General features: G+C 45.7%; 1 protein-coding gene and 1 pseudogene across 2 annotated transcripts; one reads left to right on the top strand and one right to left on the bottom strand.

Moving 5' to 3' along the window:
- Window positions 1–2657: 2657 nt before the first annotated feature.
- LOC150060093 (sperm motility kinase-like) lies at window positions 2658–4494 on the bottom strand. Of its 2 annotated transcripts, none has more exons than XM_090337733.1 (2): window positions 3398–4345; window positions 2658–2924 (listed from the first exon to the last, which is right to left on the bottom strand). In XM_090337733.1, the coding sequence occupies exons 1-2, from the start codon at window positions 4319–4321 to the stop codon at window positions 2841–2843; spliced, it is 1008 nt and encodes a 335-aa protein (XP_090193859.1). In that variant the 5' UTR covers window positions 4322–4345; the 3' UTR covers window positions 2658–2840. The 2 variants fall into 2 exon arrangements, 1 of the variants encoding a protein (XP_090193859.1); XR_016536429.1 differs by lacking the exon at window positions 3398–4345 and adding an exon at window positions 4430–4494 and having other exon boundaries at window positions 2842–2924.
- A 3248-nt stretch (window positions 4495–7742) lies between these two features.
- Window positions 7743–8686, top strand: LOC150060094 (protein phosphatase 1 regulatory subunit 3C pseudogene; annotated as a pseudogene).
- Window positions 8687–14982: the final 6296 nt, after the last annotated feature.

The raw sequence follows: 14982 nt of genomic DNA on the forward strand, positions 1-14982 counted from the left end.
CAGCAACTTTTCTTCCAGTTAATTAAAAGGTCTGTCATGACTGGCTCTGGGCCTTGATTCTCAAATCTCAGCCTGCTGAGTAATAATTGGGTTAAGCACCCTGCTTCATGAAGAGTTCTGGTCAATCAGTATACACACAGAGTGCAATGGGTTCCAGGATCGAAAGATTTTGAGTGAACCAACCTTTGGGGTACCCATCCACATCCTCAACCCCTTCTCTGCCATCCCAGGATCCCAATCCTGCAGGGTTGACCTGTGGAGGTAGACAGGGGAGGGACGGTCCTCAAAATTCTCAACTCCAAACAGAATAGAAGACCCAGAAATAGAACCACATACCTATAGGCAACTTGTATTTGACAAAGGAGCCAAAGATACACAGTGGAACAAACACAGTCTATTCAATTATTGGTGCTGGCAAAACTGGGCACCCACATGCAGAAAACTAAAAATTGACCCTAGCCTTTCGCCATGCACAAGCATTAACTCAAAGTGGATCAAAGACCTCAATGTCAGACCAGAAACCGTGAAACTGCTACATGATAAAGTAGGAGAGACACTGGAACTCACAGGCACAGGCAAAAGATTCCTGAACAGAATCCCAGGGTCACAACAGATTGGAGAGAGAAACTCGATAAATGGGACTACCTAAAAATAAAAAGTTTCTGTACATATAAAAAACATAGTCGCAAAAGTAGAGAGACAGCCAACCAACTGGGAAAAGATATTTACCAATAACACATCTGAGAAATGCTTAATATCCAGTATCTACAGGGAACTCAAGAAACTAATCCCCCCAAACCCAATAAACCAGTCACTAAATGGGCAAGGGAACTAAAGAGAGACTTAGCAGAAGAAGAGATTAAAATGGCAGAAAAGCAGATGAGAAAATGTTCATCATCTATGGCCATAAAGGAAATGCAAATAAAAACAACCCTAAGATACCACCTTACCCCAACAAGAATGGCCAAGATTTTGAACTCAATGACCGTTGCTGGCGGGGTTGTGGAGAAAAAGGAACCCTACTACACTGCTGGTGGGAATGTAGACTAGTTCAGCCACTCTGGAAAGCAGTGTGGAGGTTCCTTAAAGAATTGAAAACTGACCTTCCCTACGATCCCGCCATACCACTTCTGGGCATCTACCCTGAACATCATAACCCAAGATATTATAAGGACACCTGCTCAGCTATGTTCATCTCTGCACTATTCACAATAGCCAGACGATGGAAACAATCCAGATGCCCTACTGCAGATGAATGGATACAGAAAATGTGGTATATATACACAATGGAATTCTACATAGCCAACAGACAAGATAAAATAATGGCATTCGCAGGGAAGTGGATGAATCTAGAGCGAATCATGTTGAGTGCGATAAGTCAAGACCTAAGGAACAAAAGGCACATGGTATCCCTAATATGTGGCTATTAAATCCAAAGAGTACAAGAGCGAGGACTCAATAACTGCATACCCAAAGCTATGGACATGGTAAAGGAAATATAAACATAACTATATAGACATAAAAACCTATGACTATAGACATAATGTTTTACTTCATAAATTAATGTTTCAATGATGTACAAACCCTTAGCCTAATTTTGATACTAAGTCCCAATGATTGTAAACAGAGACTCCCTCCTTGAACACTTGTTTGTTAAGCTTGTCATTTAAAATATGATGTAAAAATAGACATTAATAAATTCTTTAATAAAAAAAATTCTCAACTCCAGATATTTTTGTCTTCTGGTTGATCTTGCCTCAGAGCTCCCCAAACTGTGTCAGCAGTCAGCTCACCACTCAGCCTCAGGCCTTAGCTTGTCCTGCAGGCCCTACCCTTGTGGACATAACCTCTTCCTATTCCTCCTATGCCAGTGAACTGTGCAGCCCCTTCCTCTGGGACTTTGCCAAGCCTTGGAAGCCTGGCAGTGGGGGACTGTCTTAGCATTGCTCTTCCCCTCATGAAACAGCTGTGGTGGATGGGGAAGGAGGAAGCCAGGGCTGACTGTGCCCTTCATGTGTTAGACACAGCTGTGATGTTGCAGAGCTGGGGTGGGCCGGGAGTAGTGGGGTACCCCAGAGGCTCTGCCTGCAGGAATGGGTTCATGCCATATTGCAGAAGTAAGTGGTCTCCTTTCCCTAGAATCAAGTTCCTAATAAAAGGACAAGGTGAGACCTGGTTCACTGTACCCTGCGTGTGTGAGTGAAGCCCTGTGAACACTCTCCTGTAGGGAGAGCGTGTGTGTGTGTGTGTGTGTGTGTGTGTGTGTGTGTGTGTGTGTGTGTGTGTGTGTGTTTGTGTGAGTGAGTAGGAATGGGCTCTTGGGTTTACCTCTCCCCATGTTCTGTTTATAAGCTCTGTGAGACATAGAAATGCATTAGGAACCATCTCTAATGGCCAAGAAAAAGTCATTTGGGAGTCAAGAGAGTACTCACCTCCAGGCAGGCTTGAGAACCCTCTGCAAACCATGCTAGGTCTGTAGGCCAGGGTACTGCTGGATTTCCTCTGTCTGTGGTCGGTTGCCCGACTTCCCTCGTGATTGACAGAATTCAGTTGGTCCATGTATGCACACAACAGAAAGCTCCCCACTGGACCCATCCCCTGTAAGCATCTCAGTAGTCTCTCCTGCCGGCACACAGGGGAAAAGCAATATCAGTGACATCTGCCCAGGACATTACCTGTCACTATGGAGGTACATGCACTTCTCTCTGGAAATCTGTCCCTGGGAACAATCCCACATTTCTCCCTCCCCAGGCATCTCCAGCCCCCAGGAACCAGAGACAATTTGAGTAGGAATTGGAAAGAGTATTCAGTGTAGCTGAGCTAAAAGACAGCAGCCCAGCTCAGTGTTCACCTAACTGCTTTCCAGCGACTCCGTGCTGTCCTTGTCCTCCATGGGGACGACTTTGTTCCCGCACTCCTTCTTTCTGAAAAGCAAGCAGCAGCAGAGCCCTTGCAGCCACTTAAGGCACCGCCTCAGTCTCGTCCACACCCTGCTGTCACCCGACTCAGGGACAGAACTTGGTTCCTTGGAGAGCAAGTCCTGGGAGGCTTCTGGAACCTCCTGGGGTTGGCTGTCCTCTCTTGCCACCACAGTGTTCAGGGTAGGGACTGGCCTGGGATGGGGGGACTTTGTGGGCAGCACACCGAGGGTCATGGCCAAGTAGTGGGGTCTGGCACTGCCCTTCTGGTCCTCCCCCAGGAAGGTGGAGGAGTGCCGGCCAGGCCCCGTGTCTCTGGCTGTGGAGACACGCAAGGACGAAGCCCCTGTGGTCACCGTAGCAGGGCGCAGGGGCCTCAGCCAGGAACTGGGGTCCACTGACTCTGACTTCTTCTGCTCCAGCATCAGGTAGGTGCCCATCAGCCCATTGTAGCTGCGGGCGCTCAGGGCCTCTCGCACCTGCTGCGGGTCGTAGTCCATGACGGCCATGGCGTCCAGGATGGAGAGGTCCGGGCGCGGGGGGAGGCCCTGGGGCTCCGGCGGCTCTGGCTGACCCTCCCGGAGCCAGGGGTGCTCCAACACGTGCTCCAGCGAGGGCCGGCGCTCGGGGTCCACGGCCACCATGGCGCGGATCAAGTCACGGAAGTCGCCGGAGACGTGGGCCGGGAAGTCGAACTCGCCCTGCAGCACCGCCTTCTCTATCTGCATGACGGTGATCCCCCGAAATGGAGGGCGCCCCACCACCAGGTTGTACAGCACCACGCCCAGGCTCCAGATGTCAGCCTTGGGGCCATCGTATTTTGTGTGTGTCAGGATTTCGGGCGCACAGAATGGCAGCGTGCCACACGCCGTCTGTAACCTCTTGCCTTCCTGGCACCTCACACCCAGGCCAAAGTCACAAATCTTTGGCTTGCTCTGGGCATCCAGCAAAATGTTGTCTAATTTCAAGTCCCGGTGGGCGATGCCCATCTTGTGACAATAGCACATGGCATTGGCTATCTGCCTGAAGAGCGAGCGGGCCTCCCCCTCCCACAGGCAGCCCACGGTGTCCACCAGGGCCTGCAGGTCACCTCCTTTGGCATATTCCAGAACAAGGTAGACCAGGTCGTCCGTCTCGATGATTTCGTACAGCTTGATCACGTTGGGGTGGTCCAGGGAGCTCATGAGGTCCATCTCCGTGGTAAGGATCTCGTTGTTCCTTGTCTTCGGGATGATTTTGATGGCCACGAGGGACTGGGTGAGCAGGTGCTTGGCAAGTTTCACCTCAGCGAAGCCACCCTCACCGATGTCCCTCAGGACTCGGTAGTTAGCCTTGAGCAGCTCGGCATAGGAGCTGTCCTCAGAGCCCAGCCAGGGCCCCTCCTCCTCACTGTCACTAAACATGGCCCAGCAGAACTGGCAGGCTGGCCCAGGAGGGAAGGGAAGGGAAAGGAAAGGGAAAAACAAAACCCAGCAGATGGCCAGACAAAAGGGAGGACGAAGCTAACCTACCAAAGGGCAACGCGGGGCCAGCAGACCACAGACAGCACACAGCTGCAGAACAGCAGCTCACCGTCCACCCACTTCCTGCTGTGTGGACCAAAATGCCACCCAGGCCGCCTCCTTATCCCCGAGGGGCCCTCATGCCATCACAGTGGCCCCTGTGAGGTCAGAGCAGGGCGAGGCCAGCACGGCTGTTCCCAGGGATTGTCTTACCCACTGACCATAAGGGAAAAAACTACACAAGCGCTGCTAAAGTAAATAAAGTATGGAGCTTCCTATTTCATTATTTTGAATTTACAGTCTGCTTCAGGCACCTCTGGCTCAAGTTTGTCAATTGGGATTCGTTCTGCTTTCTACAAGATGGAAGATGCATCCTGGGCCATGGCACATCTAGGGGACTGTAGTAAGTGGAGGGTTGGAAGTGATTGGGCATTGAGGCTGCAAATCGAGTCTCTTCTAGAGAACACGAAATGCCATTATGTATGGGAGAGGCCGTGGCCCTCCAGAGAAACCTTAGTTGAATGGTCAGTGTCAACCTGCCTTCTCTGCCTTCCTGAATGGTCAGCCATCTTGGGATTTGAACATGGTGTTTCACAACTTGATCTTCTATGTCCTCCTTCCCTATGTGACCTCACAGCCGAGAGACAGGGCTGAGGAGCAAGGATGTGGTCTCAGGTGAACTCAGTCCTTATGCCAATCCCTTCAAGCCCTCTGGAGTCAAGACAAGAGGACACACAGCTCCTTGGGCATTTTTCCTCTGGCCAGTGACCCATTGGCTGCCAGAGGGAGCTGTGCAACCTCCCAGCTCTCAGGAGCCCCTGGTCTGACTTTGCACTGAGAGCACCTCTTCTGAACGGTGCCCACACATGCCCCTTTCTCTTCTGCCCCCCAATGTGTCAGCAGAGCACCCTGGAGCTGATCATATGATTTCCAGGCTTGGTCCTGAGTGGAATGTAAGCTCTCCTGTATACTCTGGGGCATGTCATGGCTCAGCAGGGAATGGAGGCCTTTCTGAGCTAGGAAGGTGCCACCTGGTCTAGAACACAGGCCGGGCACCGTGGAAGTTGTCACTGTGTCCCAGGCCACTCAGGGCCCGTGGGCACTCCATGGCCACGAAAGCCTTCATAGACTCCTACAATTACCGTGCTGCCTGTGTGACTTCACTGGTACCATGGTGGACTGTGGGCTGCAGAGGTAGCCACAAGTCACCTGGCTGAGTCTGGAAGCAAAGCTGGGGGAGAAAGTATAATGAGCTCCACTAAAGCAGGAACAGCCTGCTGCCTTGTGCCACATATGAGCTCCCAAAGCCCCAGACAGCCAGGCTAGGTGGTAAACACTGGACAGTTCAGGCAACGGGTCATCTCATCAATGCAGCACAAGATGAAAGATGTGATCAGAGGACAAACACAACCAACAAAAGTGAGTTTCACTCAGCTGCAGGCCCAGATGTCCTCTATGTATTTGTGGTTGGTCCTCTTATCCCACCCCTGTGCTGCTAGAATGTTCCAAAGTCAAGGAGATTTCCCCTTAGATAACATTGGTGGGATCCTCATGCTGACAGAGTGTGCATACGTGCATGTTACTGGGGCTTAACCACAGGGCTTGGAAGCTGTCCCTGAGTAAATTTTTGCTCAAGACTAGTGCTCTACCACTTGAGGCACAGCACTACTTCTGGCTTTTCAGTGGTTAACTGAGAATAAGAGTCTCATAGACTTTCCTCCCCAAGCTGGCTTTGAATTGCAATCCTCCTATCTCAACCTCTTCATTAGCTGGGATTACAGGTGAGATCCACTGTGCCTGGCTCCTATTAACTTTTTAAACAGAGGGGTTTTTTTAATAGAAATGAAAAGAACACAGGGAATTTTAAAACACTGGTAATGTCCTAGGTAATGGTTTTATGGTGGATTCATGACATTCATCCAAACCTAGAGCATATGGAGAAGCAAGGATAGGCTGTGACCTTAGCTGTGACCTTGAGTGATTGTGACATCAGTCGAAGCCCATCTAGCATAGCAGAGAGACCCCTTGGGGTATATGATGTGCTGTAGCTGTGTGGATCTGGGAATAAATGAGAAATCTCCTCTATCTGCTCCACTTTGATAGACAACTAATCCTACTTTTAAAAAATTAATTAAAAATGACTTTCACCTGATCCTTTGTAAGCTAATAGCTGGAAAATGAGAATGCCGCTTGTGTTACCTTTCTTGGCATGGACCATCTGAGGCCTGTGCCCATCCCAAACCCAGGTAAGTGTGCAATTGTGGGGTAGGATTTTCAGACAGGCTCAGTAGGAGCTACAGCCTGTCTAAGGTAACCCGTGGAAGGGCAGGGTGGGAGAGAACTTCAGGCCTTCTCAACTTGGACAGGGTAGAGCTACTCTTAGCTAGATCTACTGAGGCTCTGTGGAGTTTTTACTCTGAAGGAGTGAAAAGTAGCAATCCTGTTTTACTCTTCCTTTTTCTTTTCCTTTTGCACCCACCTCCTATTTGATTCTTCAGACTGGGGTTTGGACAGAGTGCTGGTATTACAGCCAGTTTGGGTAGGGAAGTAGCCTTGAGCACAGGGACATCGCCCAGGCCTAGGGGTAGGGCAGTAGCCTTGAGCCGAAGAGCTTAGGGACAGCACCCAGGCCCCACAGAAAGGGCGGGGGGGGGGGGCCTGGGAGTTTGGCCTAAAGATAGAGTGCTTGTCTAGCATGCACAAAGACCTGGGCTCGATTCCTCATGGAAAAAAGCCAAAAATGGTGCTGTGGCTCAAGTGGTAGAGCACTAGCCTTGAGAAAAACCCAAGGACAGTGCTCAGGCCCTGAGTTCAAGGCCTAGAACTGGCAAAAGGAAGAAGGAAGGAAGGAAGGAAGGAAAGAAAGAAAGAAAGAAAGAAAGAAAGAAAGAAAGAAAGAAAGAGAGAGAGAGAGAAAGAAGAGAAAAAGAGAGGAAAGAAAGAAAGAAAGAAAGAAAGAAAGAAAGAAAGAAAGAAAGACAGAAAGAAAGAAAGAAAGAAAGAGAAGCAAGCAAGCTGGAAATGGAGCTGTGGCTCAAGTGATAGAATGCTTGCCCTGAGCACAAAAGCTTAGGGCCCCTGCCCAGAGTTCAAGCCCCAGGAGACTTCATCTCTACTATGATATATGTGCTATATATACTGTGATATAATGTGATATATATACTTATATCCAGACATATCAAAGGATGAAACAGGATGAAAAAAAGGATTAAAATGATAGTGAATTTGGACAAAATAAATGCACAAATAACAGGTTTAAATTTTTTAATAAAAATTTTACAAGTATGAGTCTGTGGCCACTCCCCCTCCCCCATCCAGCCTCATGAGTTGCACCAGAACGATCCAGGTTTGAGACCCACGTCCTCTGACAAGTTCCGTCATGCCAGTGGATATGGCCATGAGACTTCGCTTGGCTCACTCATCACCTCTGAGGAGTTTCCTGGGTCCGTACAATGACTTTCAACGAAAAGTAAATTGAAGCCTTTGAAACCATGTCTCAACCTCAAACAGCAAGCCAAATCACAGAAAGAATGGAAACACACAACCAAGCCAAGAAGTAGGTTGAATTTGCCGACTCCAAGGGCCTGTCTCTCACTGCAGTCCACGTCTTCTCAGATCCTCCAGAAGAACCTGCATGGGATCTCCAGTTTGATTTCTTGGACCTTAATGATATGGCCTCTGGTTTAAAACTCCATGAGGAGAAAAACCTGATTTTAGATCTTCCTCAGCCTTCAAGTGATTACTTAAGTTTCCAGAATCATTTTCAGAAGAACTTGGTCTGTCTGGAGAACTGCTCTTTGCAAGAACGAACTGTGACTGGGACCATCAAAGCAAAAAAACATGAGCTTTGAGAAGAGGGTTCAGGACCGCATTACTTGTGGACTTGTGGAAAAGCTACACGGATGTGGACTGTGTCTACATGAAGAATGTGTATGACAGCTCAGACAGCAACACCTTCTCTTTTGCCATCGACTTACCATCCATCATCCCCACTGAGGAGAAGATTGAGTTCTGCATTTCTTACCAAGCAAATGGGCAAGTCTTCTGGGACAACAACGCAAGGGTCAGAATTACAGAATCGTTCATGTACAGTGGAAACCTGATGGGGTACCAACACAGATGGCACCCCAGAACTGCGCATTCAATCAGAGGTCCCCTAAGACTGACTTGGACTCAACCATCTTTGGCAGTCCCAGATTGGCCAGTGGACTGTTCCCACAATGGCAGAGCTGGGGGAGAAGGGAGAATTTGGTCTCTTATCAATGAATTAAGCAATCTAGTGACTGACCTTGACCTGTCCTAGTCTCCATGCAATTCTAGGACTGTACTGCTTAATATTGGGAAGCCTTTGCTACTTTCCATTGTGAGGTTTGGGTTTGTGTCTTTGGGCCCTGGCAACAGAAAAATAGGAGCCACTTGAGAAGTTAATGTTGGTATCCATGCAGATGAGTTTACTCATTAGTTTGTTCTAGATGATCAACTAATAGGCTGGGAACTATTTCTGTTTAAAGTCATCCTTTATTTTTTCTTCCAGTGCCCTTCCAGTCTTCCCCCTCAATTCACCAGCTTTCACATTGGGCAAGAGAACGTTGAGGAAGGACAGATGATGGTGATGGAAAACTCTGTTCATGGAATGAGGAATGTGTGAATGGGATGTATGCAAATAGCTTGGAGGCTCAAGTCAGAATACATGTGCAAGTCTAAACATTTAATGGTTGGTGAAGGTTACTTTTGTGTTTTGAAGTTGGTTTTACAACTTTTTCTCCTGCAAAAATAGCTCAGAAGAGGGGGAAAGAGATCTATTCTATGTATTCTTCTGAAGAAAAGCCAAATAAACATTTAAGATAGTGGATGGTGTTGGGAGAAGATGAACTATAATTTTGGAGACTCGAGACCTTAAATAAAGCCTAGCTATTGACCATGGTCTATATTTTTTTTTGCCAGCTCTGAGGCTTGAACTCATGGCCTGTCTACGTCCTTGGGCTTTCTCAAGGCCCAGTGCTCTACCACTTGAGCAACACCACCATTTCTGGCTTTTTTTTTCTATGTATGTGATACCCAGGAATCAAACCTGGGTCTTCGTGCATGCTAGGTAAGCACTCTAACACTAGGCCAAACTCTTGGCCCGACCATGGTCTATTTTTTTTTCTTTTTAAAAAAGGTCACGGTTTTGGGGCAAGTTGAACTGAATCTGTCTTTGAAGTCCTAATGTGACAAGTGACTTTGTGATCAAGGCATCCTACTTGGGTTCTTGGTAAAAAACATTGTAGCCAACTAGTTATGCCAATGGCTAAGAGCATTCAGAAATCCATATATATCAAAGATGATTCTTTACAAGTGCCTTGATGGAACCAAAACAATGTAGTTGTTTAACCTAAATATCTGATATTGCATGAGTTTCTGTCCTTTCACAAAGAAAGGTCCACTTACTGGCATTACTCCTGAAATACTGTTGTACTTTCAAGAGTGTCGTCAGTGTACACAACTCACATCCTTCATACTGAAGGTCACTCATCTTCCTGTCATGCTTTTCCGATGTAATGTTTGAAATGAGGTCTAGATTCTATGAATCTAAAATACAGTACCCTGCACATAGGAGCAGTCTACTGTGTTGCCTGTTTTTGTGTTGTTTTACTTTCTTTTGAAGTCAAATGCTGTTGCCCTCCTTTTTTAAATATAGACATATATATACACATATATATGTATATATTTAAGGAAAGGATGTGAAGTTTTTGGAGTGTGAATTCTTTTCATGTCTGCAATACATCCATTCAGTAAGCTCTTGAGGACTGGAGTCCTGAAATATTTGATTCATCTTGTGCATGTCTGTTGAGAAATGTGAAGAGAATGCAGATCATTTTAACGTGTGTGATCTTCTTTGCTGAAACAATACTGTTAGAGTAACTCAGCTATGATTGTACTTGAGCTTTGGCGAGTGTCCATAATTTTTCTACTGCAAATATTCCAGTTTCTTCTAGCCATCATGTGTTTAATAGAAAAAAAATTTACAAGTATAAAGTCTGATAACAAAAGCACGTGAGACATGTGCTTTTCATTTCTGAAGTTTGAACAACTGCAAAATCAAACATTTTAGACCAACTTTCTGAGAGTATCATTATCTCTTATAACTTTTCAGATCACTAAATACTAAAAGGAATATATAATCACTAGACTTTCCTAAAAATTTCCATTTTTAATATGTATTTATTTTTAAGTACTTACATAAGGGAGTCTCCATCACATGAGTCAGGTTATCAGTCTGTCTCCATCCCATCCCTACCTTCAATTTATGTAGCTCAAGTTTTATATTGCACATTAAATGTAATGATGACATCTTCTCACCTCTCTTCCATGCACATTTCCCCCTCATAGTCTCTCACACACACACACTCGCGCACGCATGCACGCACGCACACGCACGCACGCACGCACGCACACACGCACACGCACAATGCGTTTTGGCTTCCTAGTATTCATTTTGTTAAATGATTCGTTGGTGTTCACAGAAGTTATTCTGCTGGACTCCTCCCTAAGTATAACATTCTTTAATCAAGTTGTTTGTATGTGTGCATATAACTCTATCTATGTGATCATGCACACTTGTATATTCTCTCTGACATAGGAGAGTAAACGTGCTCCATTGTCTCTCTGATGCTGACTCACTTTACCTGACATAATTTTTTTCAAGTCCGTCAATTCCCCTGAAAATAACGTAACATTATTCTATCTGATAGCTGAGTAAAATTCCATGAATTTATTTTTTTTCTTAATCCACTCATTTGTTATTGGATATGTAGGCTGTTCCCATATCTTGGCTATCATAGAAATTAACCTTTTTTGTGTGGTTTGTGTGCCAATCCTGTGCCTTGAATCCAGGGTCTGGGACACTGTCCTTAAGTTTTTGGTTTGGGTGAGTTTGTTTTGTTTTTTGTTTTTGTTTTACCCTCAAGGCTAATGTTCTACCACTTGAGCCACGGCTCTACTTCTGGAATTTGTTATGGTGAACTGGAAATAAGAGTCTCAAGAACTTTCCTTCCCAGCCTGGCTTCAAACTGCAATCCTCAGATTCAAACTGCAGGGCTCAGCATCTGGAGTAACTAGGATTACAGTGTGAGCCACCAGCCCCTGCCTTGGAATTCAACTTTTACGATTTGTGATGTCAGGCCAGGAGTGTGGCCCAGTAGTGGAGTGCTTGTCTAGCATGCCTGAAGAACAGGATTTGATTCCTCAGTACCACATACAGAGAAAAAGCGGAAGTGGTATTGTGGCTCAAGTGGTAGAGCGCTAGCCTTGAGAAAGCTCAAGGATAGTGCTCAGGCCCTGAGTTCATGCCCAGGAGTGGCAAAACAAAAACAAACAAAAAAGCATACATCTCAATCAACATCATGTCACTCCCTTCCATTGTTCTCCTCCCCCTTTTTCCCTCCCATCCCTATCCTCAAGTAATTTACAATGTTCATTTTATAGAATGTACATTTACATTTTGCACACTATACAATGCCTAGAATGCCTGTACTTGCTGCTCCTCCCACTCTATTCCTGTGCCCTTCTTGTTGCCCTTGCTCCCCCTAAACATGTTTATCTAGAGAAGTTACATCTTTAGATTCCTCCTCTAAATATATTGTTCTTTAGTTAACTTATTTGTCCATTTATATATATATATACATATATATGGCCTTATATATGTTACCATGTTTGCTTGTATATTAGATGTAGCCTCCACATATGCAAGAAAAATGCACTGTTTTTCTGAGCCTGGCTTATTTCATTTAACATAATTCATTTAGATTCACCCATTTCTCTGCAAATGATACATTATTTACAGAAATTGCTCTGTTAAAAATAGTCAGAAAGCCAGGTGCCAGTGCCTCACGCCTGTAATTGTAGCTACTCAGAAGGCTGAGATCTGAGGATTGCAGTTCAAAGTCAGCCCAGACTGACTCCAGTTAACAACTAGAAAACCGGAAATGGCACTGTGGCTCAAGGGGTAGGGCAGTACCTCGAGCTGAAGAACTCAAGGACAGGCCCAGTCCCAGAGTCCAAGCTCCAAGACCGACCAACCAACCAAAAGAGAAGAAAGAGGAGGAGGAAGGGGAGGAGGAAGAGGAGGAGGAGGAGGAGGAGGAGGAGGAGGAGGAGGAAGAGCCAAGGAATGCATGTACGACTGAAGTAGGAAGCGCCAGCATACCCAAGGTTGAGCTCACAGGGCAATGGCAGCTAACTGGCATCAGTTTTACTTTCCACATGTTGTCATTCATGCTCTCCATCTGTGGGTTCTTCCAGACATGCAGGTGTCTCTACTTAGCTAGAATTTGCCAGAAGGACATTGTTTGGTATTATGACATTATCCTTTCTCCTCACATTTCTTGCATACCGAAGTCAACTTTTTCAGATTGTTATTTAAACTAGCTAGCAAGTTCCCACTTCCCAGATTTACCATTGGAGACCATAAGACTTTTCCTATGGGAAATCACCCAAGAACAACTCAGAGAATGAGAAACAGAAAGTTGAAACACAACTTTTAATAAAAATTCAGAGATGTTCATGATCCCCAAACATCAGGCACCAGGATGGGCTGCCAAACATGTTGAAGGTGAAAAAGAGGTGTGGAAGACACTCAGAGAAAAGCATGTTAACCAAAGTTCTCAAACAGAGCTGGCTGAGTATGGATCTGTGGGAGCATGTCAAGGAAGAATAAACCAGTAATGATTATACACACAGACAGACAGACAGACAGCAGACAGACAGATAGACAGACAGACAGACAGTCATATGCATTTTGGAAGTCATCAAGAGGAGATATAGGAGCCAGGTATAAATGGCTCATACCTGTCATCCTAGATACTAAGGAAGCTGAGATCTGAGGACTATGGTTCAAAGCCAATCCAGGCAGGGCAAGTCTTTGTGACTCATATTGCCAGCTAAAGCCACAAGTGGAACTGTAGCTCAAATAGTGTCAGTTCAGAGATAGTGCCTAGGTCCTGAATTCAAGCAAGGAAAGAAGGTAGATAGATAGAAGCCAGGAGAAAGTGTGCCTGAATTTAATGGTTTTGGGGGGTGTTGTTATTGTAGTTGTGTTTTGCCAGCCTGGAGCTTGAACTCAGGGCCTGGGCACTGTCCTTGAACACCTTTACGTAAGGCTAGCACTCTGCGAGTTGAACCACAGCACCACTTCTGGCTTTTTCTGTGTATATGGTACCAAGGAATCAAACCCAGGGCTTCGTGCATGCTAGGCAAGCACTCTACCACTAGGCCAAACTTCTGGCCATCTGAGTTTAAGTTCTACAACTCAGTGTTATCACAAAATATAGAAAAAGAAACCCCAAAATGGTATGCAAATGTATGCAAGTATATATAAATGTATTAACTGAAATATGGTAAGTTCAATGGAGAGCTCAAGTCCTGTAAAGCCTTAGAAAGCCAAAATCCACATTCAACAAAATAAGACACCAAGGAAGCAGGTAACGCAGAAGGGGTGGGGTAGGGTCCAGGGGGAAAAGTTAAGAAGAGTGAGAGAAGGGATGAGGAGGGGAGAATGGGTGAGGATGTTGAAAAGAGTGACAGATCAACTTACATTTTATTCATGAACTGCTTTGTTAAATGACAAGTGCTTTATACAACTACATAAAGAGAAGTTAAAAATCTTTAAAAAAAAATCTTCACAATATTAGATCTGGTGGTTTATTAGATGTGACACCAAAAGCACAGATGACAAAAGCAAGAGGCATGATTACATTCACATTTGGGCATCAAAGTACACAATTACATTATACAGGAATTCAATTGCAAGATACAGAGAAGCCCCATTTTGAGAGGTCAAATAGGGAGTCTTTATTTGAAAGCTAGCAACTGCAGGCAGACACATGTCCCCAGAAAACTTGAAGAGAAGACTCAAATACACTTAACACTGTTAAAAAAAAATGAGCCATGAAGATAGAAAGGCAAAGAAAGAGCAGGAAAGCAATCCCAACAAACAGATCAACACAGTGGAGAGCTGAAATGGGCCACTGTGTTGGCCTAGAGAGGGTCGGTGAGGCATGGCACAAAATGGCAACTGAACTGGTCTAGGCCTAAATAGGTTCCTGGTCAGGGGCAGGGTCACAAGGAGCTTGAGAGTCTGGATTGTTCAGGGCCTAGGGCTGGGAGGTCAAAGTCCCCGCCCCTGCCTCTGGGGATTCAGGCAGGCCCATCATCAGGGGGTGGGAATTCGCCTCCATCCACCAAGAAGACAAGATGATACCAGTTAAACCCAATCTCCTTATTTCTATTAAGACTATGAAAATAACCAACATGGTTGAGCATAGATGACCACTGAGTAGCATGTATCTGCACCAAGCCGGGACTGCCCTGGATACTTGGCAATCATTATGGGAAGTAAGCCAGACCCAGAGAAACAAAGATTGTATGGTTTTGCTCATTTGTGGCAGATAGAATGTACCTGTCAATCTGTAAACACTGAGTGGTAAGCAAGGGTTACAGATGAATTAACTGCAGTAAAATAGATTCTGTGGAGAGCACAGGTACTGTACGTCTTCAGAAAGACTACAAGCCCAATAAAATAC

Source organism: Megascapheus bottae, chromosome 8 (assembly GCF_031878675.1).
Source record: "Megascapheus bottae isolate mThoBot1 chromosome 8, mThoBot2.hap1, whole genome shotgun sequence".
In the NCBI taxonomy this organism is placed as follows: Eukaryota; Metazoa; Chordata; class Mammalia; order Rodentia; family Geomyidae; genus Megascapheus; species Megascapheus bottae.

What these genes read in the sequence shown, in the direction of transcription:
- LOC150060093 (XM_090337733.1), bottom strand. Translation starts at nt 4,321, where the DNA reads ATGTTTAGTGACAGTGAGGAGGAGGGGCCCTGGCTGGGCTCTGAGGAC. An exon ending in TGGACTACGACCCGCAGCAG is followed by an intron (nt 2,925 to 3,397) that starts GTGCGAGAGGCC and finishes CTTGCTTTTCAG; the next exon opens with AAAGAAGGAGTGCGGGAACA.